Source organism: Aquarana catesbeiana, linkage group LG02 (genome assembly GCF_042186555.1).
Source record: "Aquarana catesbeiana isolate 2022-GZ linkage group LG02, ASM4218655v1, whole genome shotgun sequence".
Taxonomy (NCBI): domain Eukaryota; kingdom Metazoa; phylum Chordata; class Amphibia; order Anura; family Ranidae; genus Aquarana; species Aquarana catesbeiana.
Window position 1 is genome coordinate 64,243,076 of NC_133325.1, and position 18,681 is coordinate 64,261,756.

The 18,681-nt window shown below is 44.0% G+C and overlaps 1 protein-coding gene across 8 annotated transcripts in view; it reads left to right on the forward strand.

The window, feature by feature from the left end:
- FAT3 (FAT atypical cadherin 3) overlaps positions 1 to 18,681 on the forward strand; it is a 974,406-nt gene that overhangs the window by 907,814 nt on the left and 47,911 nt on the right. For all 8 annotated transcript variants that reach the window (XM_073612979.1, XM_073612983.1, XM_073612984.1 and 5 more), the window contains one exon: positions 15,904 to 16,372. In XM_073612979.1, coding sequence (XP_073469080.1) covers positions 15,904 to 16,372 — 469 coding nt within the window. The remainder of the gene's footprint in view (positions 1 to 15,903; positions 16,373 to 18,681) is intronic.

The following is an 18,681-nucleotide window of genomic DNA, read 5'->3' on the forward strand; positions in this document are numbered from 1 at the left end:
GCCTAGTCCTGTCTTTATGCACTCCAGCTATGCTGCCATGTATGGTATTTCTTAGGGTGGGTTTCCTCATGGTGACAACAGACCATACCAGTGTAATGTGTATTGATGGATGAGCCGAACACCCCCCTGTTCGGTTCGCACCAGAACATGCGAACAGGAAAAAAATTCGTTCGAACACGCGAACACCGTTAAAGTCTATGGGACACGAACATGAATAATCAAAAGTGCTAATTTTAAAGGCTAATATGCAAGTTATTGTCAATAAAAGTGTTTGGGGACCTGGGTCCTGCCCCAGGGGACATGAATCAATGCAAAAAAAAGTTTTAAAAACGGCCGTTTTTTCAGGAGCAGTGATTTTAATAATGCTTAAAGTCAAACAATAAAAGTGTAATATCCCTTTAAATTTCATACCTGGGGGGTGTCTATAGTATGCCTGTAAAGGGGCGCATGTTTCCCGTGTTTAGAACAGTCTGACAGCAAAATGACATTTTGAAGGAAAAAACACATTTAAAACTACCGCGGCTATTGCATTGCCGACAATACACATAGAAGTTCATTGATAAAAACGGCATGGGAATTCCCCACAGGGCAACCCCGAACCAAAATTAAAAAAAAAAAATGATGTGGGAGTCCCCCTAAATTCCATACAAGGCCCTTCAGGTCTGGTATGGATATTAAGGGGAACCCCAGCCAAAATAAAAAAAAAAAATAGACGTGGGGTTCCCCCTAAATTCCATACCAGACCCTTCAGGTCTGGTATGGATTTTAAGGGGAACCCCGCGCCAAAAAAAAAAAAAAAAAAACGGCGTGGGGTCCCCCTAAAAATCCATACCAGACCCTTATCCGAGCACGCAACCTGGCAGGCCGCAGGAAAAGAGGGGGGGACGAGAGTGCGGCCCCCCCCCTCCTGAACCGTACCAGGCCACATGCCCTCAACATTGGGAGGGTGCTTTGGGGTAGCCCCCCAAAACACCTTGTCCCCATGTTGATGAGGACAAGGGCCTCATCCTCACAACCGTGGCCGGTGGTTGTGGGGGTCTGCGGGCGGGGGGCTTATCGGAATCTGGAAGCCCCCTTTAACAAGGGGACCCCCAGATCCCGGCCCCCCCCTGTGTGAAATGGTAAGGGGGTATTTACCCCTACTATTTCACTAAAAAACTGTCAAAAATGTTAAAAATGACAAGAGACAGTTTTTGACAATTCCTTTATTTAAATGCTTCTTCTTTCTTCCTTCATCTTCTTCTTCTTCTGGTTCTTCTGGCTCTTCTGGTTCTTCCTCCAGCGTTCTCGTCCAGCATCTTCTCCGCGGCGTCTTCTATCTTCTTCTCCTCGGGCCGCTCCGCACCCATGGCATGAGGGGAGGCTCCCGCTCTTCTCTTCATCTTCTTCTCTTCTTCATCTTCTTCTTCATCTTCTTCTTCATCTTCTTCTTCTTCTTCTCTTCTTCATGTCTTCTCCGGGCCGCTCCGCAGCCATGCTGTGGCATGGAGGGAGGCTCCCGCTGTGTGACGGCGTCTCTTCGTCTGACGGTTCTTAAATAACGGGGGGCGGGGCCATCCGGTGACCCCGCCCCCCTCTGACGCACGGTGACTTGACGGGACTTCCCTGTGACGTCACGGGGAATGCCACAGGGAAGTCCCGTCATGTCACCGTGCGTCAGAGGGGGGCGGGGTCACCGGGTGGCCCCGCCCCCCGTTATTTAAGAACCGTCAGACGAAGAGACGCCGTCACACAGCGGGAGCCTCCCTCCATGCCACAGCATGGCTGCGGAGCGGCCCGGAGAAGACATGAAGAAGAGAAGAAGAAGAAGAAGATGAAGAAGAAGATGAAGAAGAAGATGAAGAAGAGAAGAAGATGAAGAGAAGAGCGGGAGCCTCCCCTCATGCCATGGGTGCGGAGCGGCCCGAGGAGAAGAAGATAGAAGACGCCGCGGAGAAGATGCTGGACGAGAACGCCGGAGGAAGAACCAGAAGAGCCAGAAGAACCAGAAGAAGAAGAAGATGAAGGAAGAAAGAAGAAGCATTTAAATAAAGGAATTGTCAAAAACTGTCTCTTGTCATTTTTAACATTTTTGACAGTTTTTTAGTGAAATGGTAGGGGTAAGTACCCCCTTACCATTTCACACAGGGGGGGGGGGCGGGATCTGGGGGTCCCCTTGTTAAAGGGGGCTTCCAGATTCCGATAAGCCCCCCGCCCGCAGACCCCCACAACCACCGGCCACGGTTGTGAGGATGAGGCCCTTGTCCTCATCAACATGGGGACAAGGTGTTTTGGGGGGCTACCCCAAAGCACCCTCCCAATGTTGAGGGCATGTGGCCTGGTACGGTTCAGGAGGGGGGGGCCGCACTCTCGTCCCCCCCTCTTTTCCTGCGGCCTGCCAGGTTGCGTGCTCGGATAAGGGTCTGGTATGGATTTTTAGGGGGACCCCACGCCGTTTTTTTTTTTTTTTTTGGCGCGGGGTTCCCCTTAAAATCCATACCAGACCTGAAGGGTCTGGTATGGAATTTAGGGGGAACCCCACGTCAATTTTTTTTTTAAATTTTGGCTGGGGTTCCCCTTAATATCCATACCAGACCTGAAGGGCCTTGTATGGAATTTAGGGGGACCCCCACATCATTTTTTTTTTTTTAATTTTGGTTCGGGGTTCCCCTGTGGGGAATTCCCATGCCGTTTTTATCAATGAACTTCTATGTGTATTGTCGGCAATGCAATAGCCGCGGGTAGTTTTAAATGAGTTTTTTCCTTCCAAATGTCATTTTGCTGTCAGACTGTTCTAAACACAGGAAACGTGCGCCCCTTTACAGGCATACTATAGACACCCCCCAGGTACGAAATTTAAAGGGATATTACACTTTTATTGTTTGACTTTAAGCATTAATAAAATCACTGCTCCTGAAAAAACGTCCGTTTTTAAAACTTTTTTTTGCATTGATCCATGTCCCCTGGGGCAGGACCCGGGTCCCCAAACACTTTTTATGACAATAACTTGCATATAAGCCTTTAAAATTAGCACTTTTGATTTCTCCCATAGACTTTTAAAGGGTGTTCCGCGGCATTCGAATTTGCCGCGAACACCCCAAATTGTTCGCTGTTCGGTGAACTTGCGAACAGCCAATGTTCGAGTAGAACATGAGTTCGACTCGAACTCGAAGCTCATCCCTAGTATTGAAACAACTACTTGTTTCCATCTGAAGCCCCAGTGATATGGTGACAACACAGGAATCCAACTACGAGATGGGGAGTGTTGTCACCCTGTAACAGGAGGTGCCTGAATAATGATCTTCATGGGAGGATTTTAATGAAAGCTGCTGATTTAAAATATATAACACATTTCTGTTAACTATCTTGGCCTGTTTAATCTATTTGGTAGCAGTGTACCTACCCATCCTTCACAGGAGCCCCCCTATTGAGACTGTCTCTCTATAGTAACCTTTCTCAACCTTTTTAACATTGAGAAACCCTTGAAATAACTTTCCAATCTCAGTGACCCCTGCTAATAATTACTAACTCTACAACTCATGATATATTAGTGTGATGGTCAGTGTGAAGAAAGCTCCTTACACTTGCGGACATTGGGAAGAATTACCCCTATACAGATAAAAAGATCAATGTTGTCAGAGGAGACTTATCTGAGTGGCAGCAATTGCTGAGGAAACCCCTAGGAACCTCTGGAGGAACCCTAGTTGAGAAACCCTGTTCTAGATCCACAAGAACCTCTCAGAATAACTGTGCACTCTTATACCCTGCCACGTCCACGATTTAGTTTCATTTCTTTTTCATCTTATAACCAGTTTGCCTTTTTTTTTTGCTTCATCCCCCTGTGATCTCCCAGTAACATTATGGATTTGCTGGTGGTATCTCCTAAATTTCCAGGATGGCTGGTACGACACATCCTTTCTACATAGCATGTCTTCCTGAAGAAGCCTATTGTGAAATGCGTTAAAGAACTACTTACCATCTTTGTTCTATGTGTTCAATGTGAACTGTGTGTCTCCTAAAGGGTTTTGACAACCCATAGCAATGATTACATATAGTTGTTATGCAACACATATGTCCTAGATGGTATTGTTAATAAGTATTGTGTCTAGTACCACCAATATATATGTAAATTTGTACTGATTTTTTATGGGGTAAACAATTATACTGGAATAAAGGGACTTTTTAACTGTAATCAAGGTGTTTGATGTTTTGGCACCTTGCCGACCAGCAGTTTAACATTTACTGCTGGCTGGCAGCTTTGTTGTTGCTCTACGACATACCCGTACATTGGGGGGAACATCCTGATTTACAGGCGTGCACGCGCCCCCCTGCAGCTCGTGCTGTGGTTGGACAGAGCACAAGTTTGTCAGCAGGCTCGCTGCCAAGGATTTTGGTTGTGAACCTGCTGATGCTGTTAGTAAACACACAACCCAGATCTGGCTGGTCCTGCTTCTTCATTGCACTTACCGTTCAGAGCTGAGATCAGGGAGCAAACCCAGCCAGCCTGTGAGTAAAATCAGCACACATACAGTTGTTGAGCACACAGTTAACCCTTTGATTGCCCTCCTGATCACCCCTGTCACCAAGCCAGTGTCATTAGTACAGTGACAGTGTACAGTATTATCACTGCTCCCTGTATTAGTGTCACTAACAACGATAGTATCAGTTAGTACGTGATCTGACATTTCCGGGTCTGGGGTGCGCATCCGTGCATTCGTAGTCCTGCTATAAGTTGCTGATCGCCGCCATTACTAGTAAAATAAATAAAAATATTATTTAAAGAAAAATATCCCATAGTTTGCAGACGCTATAACTTTTGCGCAAACCAATCAATACACGCTTATTGGGATTTTTTTTTAACCAAAAATATGCAACAGAATACATATTGGGCTAAATTTATGAAGAAATTAGATTTTTTTATATTTCTTTTATTGGATATGTTTTATAGCAGAAAGTAAAAAATATTGTTTTTTTTTCCAAATTGTCTTTTTTTTTTTATAGCGGAAAAAATAAAGACCACAGAGGTGATTAAATACCACCAAAAGAAAGTTCTATTTGTGGGAAAAAAAGGATATCAATTTTATTTGGATGCAGTGTTGCATGACCGGGCAATTGTCAGTTAAATTAACGCAGTGCCGTGTTACGAAAAAATGGCCTGGTCATGAAGGGGAGTAAATCTTCCGGAGGTCAAGTGGTTAAAAAAGCACAGGGCTGAATAGCAAATAACGGTCTGGTCATGAAGGGGGTAAAATCTTCCAGAGTGCAAGAGGATAAAATTCCACTTTGCTTGTGTTTGTTCTTTCTTTTTTTTTTTTTTGCAAGTTGACGATGTGGTGCCTGATAATCACCCATCAATCTCCTCCTTGATTCTTTTGGAAGCATATTAACATGTTAACCACTTCAGCCCCGGAAGGATTTACTCCCTTCCTGACCAGAGCACTTTTTGCGATTCGGCACTGCGTCGACTTAACTGACAATTGCGCGGTCGTGCGAAGTTGCACCCAAACAAAATTGACGTCCTTTTTTTCCCACAAATAGAGCTTTCTTTTGGTGGTATTTGATCACCTCTGCGGTTTTTATTTTTTGCACTATAAACAAAAAAAGAGCGACAATTTTGAAAAAAAAGCAATATTTTTTACTTTATGCTATAATAAATATCCCCAAAAAATAAATGAAAAAACACATTTCTTTCTCAGTTTAGGCCGATATGTACTCTTCTACAAGTTTTTGGTAAAAAAAATCGCAATAAGCGTATATTGATTGGTTTGGGCAAAAGTTATAGCGTCTAAAAATAGGGGATAGTTTTATGGCATTTTTATTATTAATTGTTTTTTATTAGTAATGGCGGCGATCTGCAATTTTTATCATGACTGCGACATTATGGCGGACACATTAGACACTTTTGACACTATTTTGGGACCATTGTCATTTATACAGCGAATAGTGCTATAAAAATGCACTGACTACTGTATAAATGACACTGGCAAGGAAGGGGTTAAACACTAGGGGGCGACCAAGGGGTTAAGTGTGTCCTAGGGAGTGATTCTAACTGTGGAGGGATGGGCTACTACTCACATGACACCGATCACTGCTCCCGATGACAGGGAGCAGTAGATCTCTGTCATGTCACTAGGCAGAACAGGGAAATGCCTTGTTTACATAGGCATCTCCCCGTTCTGCCGCTCCAGGACACGATTGCGGGCCCCCCGGCGGACATCGAGTCTGCAGGATCCACGGTCACGCCCACAATGCCACAATTTAAAGGGCACGTACCTGTATGCCCATTTGTCCAGCCGTGCCATTGTGCCGACGTATATCGTCGTGCGCTGGTCGGTGAGTGGTTAAAGCTTATATTTTAGTGATTGGGTTCACTTATACTTTAAATGTGAAATAAGGTCAGGCTTTTAATTTCAGAATATACAGTACTTTCACATAATCTTTAACTATTATATACTTTCTTATTTATAATTATTATTAGGCATTTCTTTTTAAGACAATATGGCTTTAAAGTCCTTTTTCTATCCTTTCTATTGGAAACCACGATGGAGGCAACATGTCCACCGTGCCTGACAAGTATTCCTGGGAAATCATTACAGAGCATATGGAAAGGGTTGTATCCTTTCTCTCAACATCTGTCGGTAAAATGAAGGGGGTTAAGAAGTATAATGAGATTAGAGCATCCAGTCCGGAATCCTAATTTGTTACGAAATCACCTTCAACGCTGGCTGGAAACACAACCGTTACTGCTTTTATTTTATTTTTACAGACTGCCTGTCTGAGCAATAAATGAAATCTTTCTGGCACTTCTCTAGGATAATGTGTTACCAAGTGCGCCTTCACTTTTTTTTTTGTTCTTTTATGAAGACTGTAGCCTTTTTCTTTTTTTTTTTTTTTTTTTTACTGCATATTGGCAAACCTCACAGCTTGGATAGTCTCCCGGTAGTGACTTGGTTAGGAAACACGCAACATTTTAATTAGATACACCCGCCACAAAGTACACACATGGAATTTAATATCTTATTCGGAACAAGTCCCGAAGTAACTTGTTGGCATTCAGGAGACGCGATTGCAGATGGACCTTATATGGCGGAGGTATCCCCAGAAGTAGTTTTAGTGTGGCGGTAAGCACAGATGGTATCCAGAAGCTGAAAGTATAAAGGCCAAGGGCAAGCTGTTTTCTTGCAGCTGTTGGGGAGCTACAAGTCCCAGCAGATCCTAGCAGTCAGTTGTGATTTCAGTAGAGGTGATGTAAAGTGTACCTCTAATTAGGAGTGTTTGGAGGCTTGCTACCAGCCAAATTCTGGTCCTAATAGTACAATCATCTAAATTTCTCAGTAAACAATCTAAAACAAAAAAAAGCCACAGTACGGGAACTTGAAATGTAAATGTCAATAATAAGTAAACCCTTCCTTGCTAGGGCAAAAAAACACCAACCCCTGAAAATATTAATGAATATATGAATGATGAATATAAATAAGTGTATCATTCAGCTGCTATATTAAGAAAAAAAAAAGTATAACTCCAATCCTGTTGACAGTATCAGGCTCCGCGTTAGGGGGGAGTTGCATTACTTTTTTTTTTTACATTTTTGGGATTTCAAAAACCATATTGTGATATTTCAGGGTTGTATAAATTGAGCTACACTTAAATCTAAATGTAGGTGATGCAGACCAGTCACCTTGCGCCTTTACCCCTTTAGACTTTTAAACATAACTATTAATTCTAGTTTATGGTTACTAGTTTCTGGACATTATAGGAGGTTCAGATCGGTCAACAGCATTACATATTGATTTGAATCTTCTTTAATCTCCAGAAACGAAGTAGACCATGCCTCATTTTTTCTCCCCCAAAAGAAATACCCAAAACCAAAAGTCCTCATCAAATTCCTCAAAATATCCCAAAGCCCAGCATGTTTCACCTCAAATCAAGGCTTCCTCAGGAATGAAATTGTGACAGCATTGTGAAATAATTGTGAAAGTAATGCTGAAGCAGCAGATGAATGAGCTCAAAGTACCTTGTTGATGTTATTGACCGTGCTTATGCTTGGTTTTCTACATTATAGCTGTATTGTAACCAATTGCATTTGGGGAAGGTTATGTTAGTTTTTTGTACAAGGCTTTCAGCATATAATACAAATTAAAATATATTGTATATACAAATATCCCCGACCAATAATTAATCTTTAAAAGAGAAGTATGGGAATCATTTTTTAAAAAGAAATCATACTTAGGTGGATGCTTCTATGTTGCATCTGTCCTCTGCCAGCTCTAAGAATGAGAACTGCGCGATCATATACCACCCACAGCTCAGTTCTCAGAGCTCCCCAATCAGAGAGCTGGTGACTGTCAGTCACTGGCTCTCTGCTTTGCCCCCCCCCCCACACTCACTGAAGCACTGGGCTGTGAAGGGGCGGGGGCCAGCTCAGTTGCCCAGCGGCTCGCTGACAGCCTGAGCCAGGTGGAAGTCCAAGCATGTTGGCGGACCATATGGTCGCCATCTTTCCCGAGCTTGGACGGGCTCTGTGACATCAGTCGGCAGTGGCCTGCAGCCGGCTGTCTGCTGAAAATGGGTCACAGGAGTGAAGAACGAACTGCTCACCTGTGATCCACAGGAGAAGTACAGCCAAATGAGCTTCTCCTTTAATATTTAACTTGACCATATCACGTAACCAATGCCCTAACTGGACCTTGACAGTTAATTTTACCTTAACCGCTTGCCGACCGCCTCACGACGATATACGTCGGCAGAAGGGCACGTACAGGCAAAATCGCGTACCTGTACGTTGCCCTTTAAGAGGCGGCCAGCATGCGCGCGCGCGGCAAGCTCCGTGAGTCGGGTCGTGGGTCCCGTGGACTCGATCGCCGCGGGGATACCCGCGATTGCCTCACAGGGAGGAAGAACGGGGAGATGCTGATGTAAACAGAATCTCCCCGTTCTGCCTAGTGACAGTGTCACTCGATCTCTGCTTCCTGTCATCGGAGCAGCGATCAGTGAACTGTCACACATAGCTACCCCCCCCACAGTTATAAACACGCCCCTAGGATGCACTTAATCCCTACACTGCCACCTAGTGGTTAACTCCTTTACTGCCAGTGACATTTTTACAGTAATCAATGCAATTTTTTAGCATTGATCGCTGTATTAATGCCAGTGGTCCCAAAAATGTGTCAAAAATGTCCGATGTGTCCGCCATAATGTCGCAGTCATGATAAAAATCGCTGATCGCCGCCATTTAAAAAAAAAAATTATTAATAAAAATGCCATAAAACTATCCCCTATTTTGTAAACGCTATAACTTTTGCGCAAACCGATCAATAATCGCTTATTGCGATTTTTTTAATCAAAAATATATAGAAGAATACATATCGGCCTAAACTGAGGAAAAAAAAATTTTTTTTATATATTTTTGGGGGATATTTATTATAGCAAAAAGTAAAAAATTATGCTTTTTTTTTAAAATTGTCGCTCTATTTTTGTTTGTAGCGCAAAAAATAAAAACCGCAGGCTTGATCAAATACCACCAAAAGAAAGCTCTATTTGTGGTAAAAAAAGGACGTCAACTTTGTTTGGGAGCCACGTCGCACGACTGCGCAATTGTCAGTTAAAGCGACGCAGTGCCCAATCGCAAAAAGTGCTCTGGTCAGGAAGGGGGTAAATTCTTCCGGAGCTGAAGTGGTTAAAATAAACCTTTAAATCTGAATTCCTGCTATAGATATGTTCAGGGCTTTATTTCTCAAACAATAATTGCTGGAACTCAACCACGACCCCCAAAACCCCTCCACCCACACACACCCTCCAAATCACATCAAATAGTGAGTGTGGTCAGTCAAATTTCACGAACAGTAGGAGGGTTACCAGGATTGCATTACATACAGAGTGCAGAGTTCAGGGGGGTTACACACAGAGTGCAGAGCTGTCACTTGTAAACACAGAAACTGACTTCTGTGTTTACAAGTGATTGTGGTGAGCAGCCCCCCCAAGGGTCTGAACCAGAGGTGGTGGAACTGAGTTCCACCAAGTTCCCCCTGAAAAAAAGCCCTGGATATGTTTACATAGTTGCATTGGCCCAGCTTGGACCGGTGTAAGTATATATGGGCCATACTTGGCCTGGAAGTTGGAAATCAATGAAGTAGGCACCTTTACTGCAGTGATCGCCACTAGCTGTCCGGTTCCATGGCCAGCAGCTGCCCCGTTGCTTAATGAATACAGAAGTTTGCTTGCTTGACAAGGGTGCCATTCAGATAAAACTTTAGGCCCCTTTTACATGGAGTCCTCCTGCTCAGCAGGCAATCTGTCTGCTGATCCCCGCTTGTCCATGTCCACTCCGCTTATGCAGAACAGACACATCCTGCTCTCCTCTATGGGCGGTCGGATGTAAACGGACCGCCGGTCTATTTACATCCGAGGGCCACCCAATCTGATCGATGGATTGGGAACAGATCCCCATCCATCTGTTTTTAACGGATCGGATGTTGGCAGGCGTCAACGGACACATGCTCGTTGACACCTGCCGCTCCCTAGAGGGCAATGGATGGTCTGATCGGGGTCCGCCTTTTAAAATGACAGTGTGAAAGGGGCCTTACAGTCTCTGAATGAATATAAAGAGTTCTCCGATTGGCATTTCAGGTATGGAGCAAGAAAAATACAGAAAAACAAGTTTCCAAGGTGCACCAAAGATTGCAATGTGGTCACGGTAGTAGGGGCAGGAAAAAGAATTTGTATGTGTATGATTGTTTTAGTAAAACTGCATTTACCCGTTAAGAATATGTTTAATATTACATATAATAAAAAAATAAATCACAGCCTACCTTCATGCTATGCCTGTAATTGCTATTAGTAAGATCCGCTGACACATTCATGATATTGACTTGTAAAATGGCCACCCTGCTGTCAAGTAAGAATGTTCCTTCTCCAACAGAGGCAGCTTCAGCTTGCTAACCACATATGATTAAAGTGTCAGATTTAAAGTCATAATAAAAGGAAAATCATCTAATCCAATCCTATGTGTCTGCCCTAAACACCTCATCATCATCAATAAGTGATCTCTGCCAGTGTTTATCTAAGAGCTATACGGCAGTGTCGGCGGTGGGGCCCGTTCTCCACAAATTGCCTAAATTCTTCCCAGATTGCCCATTCTCACACGTGGAAAATGAACTGCACCGACATCTGATCTTTTCTAAACTACTGTCGCTCTCCGTGACTGATGTCCCTTTCTGGATTCTGTTACTGGAAGTCACTGAGTGAGATATTAACAAACGTCGCTGTTAGCATATCCACGCTGATTGAGGAAATAATGAGGGATCTGTGTAACTGTAATGCATTTATCCAAATGTCCCCGGAATTCTAATATAGCGGCTATACAGAATAATACTGGGCACATATTTGTTTCTTTATGCTAGTATGGCCTACCTTCCCCACACTGAATCATCACTAAAACTAAGAGTTGCTTGGAATTTGTGAAAGTGGAACTTTAACCACTTCCTCCCCGGAAGGTTTTACACCTGTTAATGACCAGGCCATTTTTTGCGATATGGCACTGCGTTATTTTAACTGACAATTGCACGGTTGTGTGAAATGTTAACCAATTCAGCCCCGGAAGGATTTACCCCCTTCCTGACCAGAGCACTTTTTGCGATTCGGCACTGCGTCGCTTTAACTGACAATTACGCGGACGTGCGACATGGCTCCCAAACAAAATTGACGTCCTTTTTTTCCCACAAATAGAGCTTTGATCACCTCGGCGGTTTTTATTTTTTGCGCTATAAACAAAAAAAGACCAACAATTTTGAAAAATAAAACAATACTTTTGACTTTCTGCTATAAAACATATCTCCCCCCCCCCCCCAAAAAAAAAAAAAAACTGTAAAAAAAATCTAATTTCTTCATCAATTTAAGCCAATATGTATTCTGCTACATATTTTTTGGTAAAAAAAAAAATCCCAATAAGTGTATATTGATTGGTTTGTGCAAAAGTTATAGTGGGTACAAACTATGAGATTTTTTTATAGCATTTTTATTCATCTTATTTTTTTACTAGTAATGGCGTTAATCAGCGATTTTTAGCGGGACTGCGACATTAGGGCGGACAAATCGGACACCTGACACCTTTGACTCGTTTTGGGAACCGGTGAGATTATTAGTTATCAGTGCTAAAAATATGCACTGTTACTGGTCTAATGACACTGGCTAGGAAGGGATTAACATCAGGGGCGATCAAAGGGTTAAATGTGTTCCTAGGAGGTTCTTGCTAACTGTGTCTGGGATAGACTGACTGGGGGAACACAGAGATCCGTGTTCCTGCTTGGCAGGAACAGAAGATCTGTGTCCTCCCCTGACAGAACGGTGAACTGCCTTGTTTATATAGGCAGATCGCCATTCTGCCTCTCTGGGAAACGATCGCGGGTGGCCAGCGGATGACCACAGTATCTATTGCACAAAGGTACAGGTACGTTATTTTGCAAAATAAAGCTGACAAGTTCTATTCCTATTTGGCCCGGCGGCAGTGGAAGGAGGAGGGGGGCTTAATTTCCAGGAGATCGGGCCGTGGCCCGTCTCCAGAAGTGGGGAAGGGGACCATTCAAAAACAGGTTCCCCCCTCCCCCCCCTCCAGTGCCACATTTGGCACCTTTCAGGGGGAGGGGGGAACCTGTTTTTGAATGGTCCCCTTCCCCACTTCTGGAGACGGGCCACGGCCCGATCTCCTGGAAATTAAGCCCCCCTCCTCCTGTGTATAAGTGAGAGTTCCACTTTTTGGTGGAACTCAGCTTTAAGGCCAGGGGGCCAGGTTCACACTTATGTGAATTGGATGTCAGTTTCCCGGCATCCAATTTGCATGACAGATAATTGTGACCAGCTCTCAATGGTGCCGGTTCACATGGCTCAGGGGCAGCCGTGGTCCACATCAGTGATGGCTGGTGCTCAAACTTTTTGGGAGGGCGCAAACAAATTGAAAGTAAAAATATCAATTGCAGCCACTGTGCCCATCAATTGCCGCTATTGTGCCCATCAAGCGCAGACACTGTGCCCATTAAACGCAGCCAATGTGCCATCAAACGTAGCCACTGTGCCCATCAAGCGCAGCCACTGTGCCATCAAACGCAGCTACTGTCCCCATCAATTGCTGCCAGTGTGCCCATCAATTGCTGCCAGTGTGCCCATCAATTGCTGCCAGTGTGCCCATCAATTGCCGCTACTGTTCCCCATCAAATGCTGCCAGTGTGCATCACCCGGCACTTACCTGTCTCACAGCGGGTCAGCGGCAGTGTCCTGCACGCTCCTTGATGTCTTCTTCTGGCCTCTCTATCAGGCATCCAATCACAGCGCCTGACATTTCAGCCAATCAGGTGACAGGTAACAGACCTGAGCACCTGATTGGCTGAGAGGCGGTCCAGTGCAAATCACTTTGCAAACACACAGCTGAGTGAACAGCGAACGCACAGCATTGCGCCCACTGTTCACCTTTTTGGGCGCCTATTAGAGCCTACGGCTCTAATCAGGTGCTTCAAAAAATCACCCCCGCCGCTGTAATTCAGGTGCCTGGCGCCTGAATAGGGGGTGTCAGCGGCGACCATAGATAGATTCATGTAATGCATGAATCTATCTATGGTGAGAGAGCGGTGCCAGGAGAGGGGGGGGCGGCGCTCCTGCACCCTTTGCACCGCCTCTCTGCACCGCCACTGGTCCACATTAAAAAAGGGTCCTGTGCATCTTCTGGTCCGATTCAAGTGCAGATTCAGGCAAAAATTCAGACCTGATTCACACCTGAATCGGTGAACAGGGATGCACTGAACCCCATGCTGTGAGCCGCAGCATATGTGAACGGAGCCTTACTCTCCTCTCACCCACCGCTATGTCAATACAGGATGTGATGTAGGGGGTTGTGCATGTAGTAATAATGTGGGGGTTAGCGGAAGGATCACTGAGCACAGAGGGGGACCTAGAGATGGACACTTGTGGAATTGTCCGTTTCAAAAAATACCTCAGCCAGGAATTTCTCTTCAGCGGCTCTGATGAAGAGGGGTTACCCCTTAAACACGTTGGTCGTATCGGACCTGGGTAGCTTCTTCCCATGCTGATTAACAATTGCTGCAGATTTGTGTCTTTGAATATATTAATGGGTTTGTTAACTCATTTGTTTGTGAGTATAAGATTTGCTGTTATTAATTAATAAATGGTGTATAAAGCTAATGCACTAGGCTGGTGCACCCTCTTTTTGTTTTTTCAGTGCTGTGCATAACAGGGCATCCTCAGTCCTAAGAGAGCAGCAAAGCGTGGTGGTGTCATATAGTCTTGAATTGGAACAGCAGAAACCAACTAGTCTCTGAGCACCACATTTGAGTGCAGGAGGTTGCTTTTATTGTTAAAGAGGAAGTAAAGCCTCTGAAAAAAATAAATAAATACACCCTGCAAGACAAAGGCATAATGAGCTAGTATACATAGCATACTAGCTCATTATGAATTACTTACCTGAGATCGAAGCCCCCGCATTGGCCCTCGATTGCCTCCTCCGACGGCGCCATCTATCCCGGAGTGACTTCCGGGTATCGCGGCTCCGGCGCTGTGACTGGCCGGAGCCGCGATGACATCACTCCCATGCATGCATGCTGGTGCCGCCACTTACGACATGATCGCCGTTAGAAACGGCACGCTCGGTGCGCCTGCACGCGATGTCTACAGCGCATGCGCCGTAGACATCGGTGCCGCTATTTCTGCAAATATCTCCTAAACCTTTTAGGTTTGGGAGATATTTCTTGCACCTACAGGTAAGCCTTAATCTAGGTTTACCTGTAGGTTAAATTTGTTGTAATGGGTTTACAACCACTTTAACGTCAGTGGTCATGTTAGTACACATCGAAAATGATACAATTGATGCATTTTGCTGCCAACCCATTCAAGTGTACAGGACCACGGGTGCAGCACAGTGCTGCGGGCGTTCAGTGGTTAAAACATGCACTCAGGAGGTGACACATTGGGATTGATTTACTAAAACTGGAGAGCGCAAAATCTGGTACAGCTGTGCATGGTAGCCAATCGGCTTCTAACTTCAGCTTGTTCAATTAAGCTTTGACAATAGAAAACCTGGAAGCTGATTGGTTACCATGCACAGCTGCACCACATTTTGCACGCTCCAGTTTTAGTAAATCAACCCCCATTGGGGTTGATTAACTATAGACAAATAGACTGTGCGCTCTGCAAATGCGCAAATGCAGTTGCTCCAGAGCTTATTAAATTAGGTAAAGATTCCCTTTGCAAAGAATACCCAATCACGCGCAAGGAAAAAAAAAAAAAATGTTTGCTTGCACATGATTGGATGATGGAAGTTTGCAGAGCTTCTGCTCATTTACTAAGTTCTGGAGCAACTGCTCTTCCAGAGTGCAACTGCACTTTGCAAAGTGCACAGCCTATTTGCCTTTACTAAATAAAACCCATTGCCTCTGAGCCACCTATCAGCTACCTCTAAAATGCGTAAACAGGGGTCTAAGAGGGAAACGCCCCTCACTTTGGGATAATTTCCTGTTGTGTCTCTGGGACGGGAAGTGAAGGGAAATTCCCCCCCGATGGCGCACAAACAACAAGCACTCAACTGGTAGAGGTGTTAACCCTTCCCTCTTTTATCCAAAACTAGAAATAAAAAAAGTTTGGGCTTTATATAACTTTAATGGAGTTCTGGCTGTCTTTTGTGCCGTAGGTTTGCAGATACAGCAATATAATGGAAAACCCAGATAGGTTTAGCCTGAGCTGAAATCAAGTGTCTATTTTCCCCGCCATGTAACTTCCCGAGTGGCTGAGCGTTTTTGTTCTATTTCTGTTCCTTTTTATCCGCCGTCGCCCAGGCGGGATCTCTCTCACATGACGCTGAGTGTTTTCAGTTGATAAATCGATGGATTTCGCTCATTGCATTCTTCTTTTGTTCTTCTCCCGCAGATTGTGGACGGTAAGTTATGGTTCCAATTGGACTGTGGCAGCGGGCCAGGAATCCTGGGAATTTCTGGCCGGACGGTGAACGATGGGAATTGGCACTCGGTCTTTCTGGAGCTGAATCGGAATTTCACAAGCTTGTCGCTGGATGATAGTTACGTGGAGCGACGCAAGGCGCCGCTCTACTTCCAGACCCTCGGCACCGACAGCTCGATTTATTTCGGAGCCCAGGTGCAGGTGGAAAATGTCCGAAGCCTGACCGACAAAAGGAGTACACAGGTCTTGGGCGGCTTCCAGGGATGCTTGGACTCCGTCGTCTTGAATAACAATGAACTGCCACTTCAGAACAAGAGAAGCAGCTTTGCAGAAGTGGTCGGATTAACCGAATTAAAACTCGGCTGCGTGCTCTATCCCGATGCGTGCGAGAGGAAGCCGTGCCAGAACGGAGGCAGCTGTACCAGTGTGCCATCTGGTGGTAACTATACATTATTACATCTTCATTTTTAAATGTATTAATATAACTGCCCTCCTGTCCCGTCTGTATTGAACTGTATTGTAATTGTACTGTCCCCCTCTGCATTATAAAGTGCTGCGCAAACTGTTGGCGCTATATAAATCCTGTATAATTTTAATAATACTTTACTAAAACTGGGTCACAGAACCTGATCCAGCTGTGCATAGTAATCAATCAACTTCCAGGTTTTATTGTCATAGCTTACTTGAATAAGCTGAATTTAGAAGCTGATTGGTTACTTTGCACAGCTGCACTAGATTCTGTGTGCACCAGTTTTATTAAATGTCCCCCATAGGGGTTCATTTACTAAAGACATATAGACTGTGCACTTTGCAAGTGCAATTGCACTCTGCAAGTACAGTTGCTCCAGAGCTTAGTAAATGAGGGAAAGCTGTGCTGACTTCCATCATCCAATCATGTTCAAGCAAAAAATGGTTTTTCAGGTTTTTTCAGGTTGCACGTGATTGCATATTCTTTGCAGTGTGAGGCTTCATCTCATTTAGTAAGCTCTGGAACAGTCTATTTATTTTTTGCTAGTTTTTGCTTGTTCACACTATGGGGTTGATTTACTAAAGGCAAATAGACTGTGTACCTTGCAAAGTGCAGTTGCATACTGCAAGAATGGCTGCCCCAGAGCTTAGTAAATGAGCAGAGGCTCTGCAGACTTCCAATCACATGCAAGCAAAAATGCTGTTTTTTTTAAATTTTCCTTACTGGTGATTGGGTATAATTTGCCAAATGAAGCTTTACCTCATTTACTAAGCCCTTGAACAACTGCACTTGGCAAAGTGCACAGTCTATTTACCTTTAGTAAATCAACCCCTATTTCCTTTGTCAATGCAGATTCCATGTAAGGGCCATGTGCCTGGTTCACACCACAACAATGTGTTAGGGTGGGTTACAGTGAATTGTGTAAAAACGCAGACAGGCACTGCTTTCAACCGCAGCGCATCGCAGCACATCGCATTGCAAACATGCTGTGGCTCATAGACTTGAATTAAGTGTCATTTTGTGCCAGTTCTAAAAAGTAAAAAAAAAGTGAACAGTCCTTTGCATTGTAACAATTCAAAGCACTCCCCTTCACTTCCCCTACACCACGGACATAAGCCCACACCCACATTTTAGCATGCGGGCTTGTGTGTTCTTACCAATTGAGTATAGTTCCTATCAATAGTGGATTCCTTTCATATTCTAAAACACATTCGATACAGATGGAATTTATTTAAAAAATGCATGTATTAGTGTTGCCCATCATAACCAGAGGTGGTATCAGACATTCTTAAGGGATAAATAATAAAACTTGCTAATTATTATGTGGAAGCATTGCAGCCTAAAGCCCAACATGAAGCCCCTCTACAAGTAACCAATCAGATTTCCTTTTTTTAGCACAGTTTATACCAAGAAAGCATTAATCCTATAGGCTGCTGTAGCCAGCAAGGTAATTTTATTGCTTCCAGATTTCAGATGTCCACAGGCATTAGATGGTGGCCTGAAGGTTCCACCACATGTACTGTAGCATGATTTTGACAAGCCAAGAGTGCATGTTTATGCTCCTTGCAGAATTTCCTAGCCAATGATTCTACAGTATCTAAAACGCTCCACAATCTGACTGTACAATCCCCTTTACATCTACCAATAACTATGTAGTACAAGTGTAGGTAGGTTTAGTTTAGGTTTAGGTAGGTCCTCCTATTACACAGTTTCAATAAATCTAAGCTTGACTCTACACACATTGTACAGTCAGATCAGGCTAACCATAAGTAAAATATTAGGAATTAAAGTTTATGTAAAGGTGTAGCGCTATCCCCAAAGGAGCCACTGAATTGTTTTGTGTTTTCTCTGCACACCTGAAGATGACTCGCCTTGCTCACCCAGCACTTGCCAACACACCTTGAGGTATTTCGTAAAGTTTATTAGGCCAAGCATAGCCTAAAAGAGGGGAGGTTTAACTAATGTACTTATACAAACAATAAGACAATAACATTACCCATCCGAGATATGGTTAAACTTCTGTAGTATTTTGACTAAAAGTAATTAAATAGAAATGTAATGCAATTGCCTAACAACAGTATATAAAGACAGTCCTAAATTGCTATAACAGTTCCAGTTTTATCCCACTGCCCAGTAAATGATAAAAAAAAATAAACATTGGCTGGCAAAATTGGGGCCCATGAAAAAAGCACAACACTTCCCAGAAGACAAAATTTTAACTTATATGATATTAGTCTCTTACCAGTCCTAGGGCATCCTTTTCTGGGTCTCCGGATACG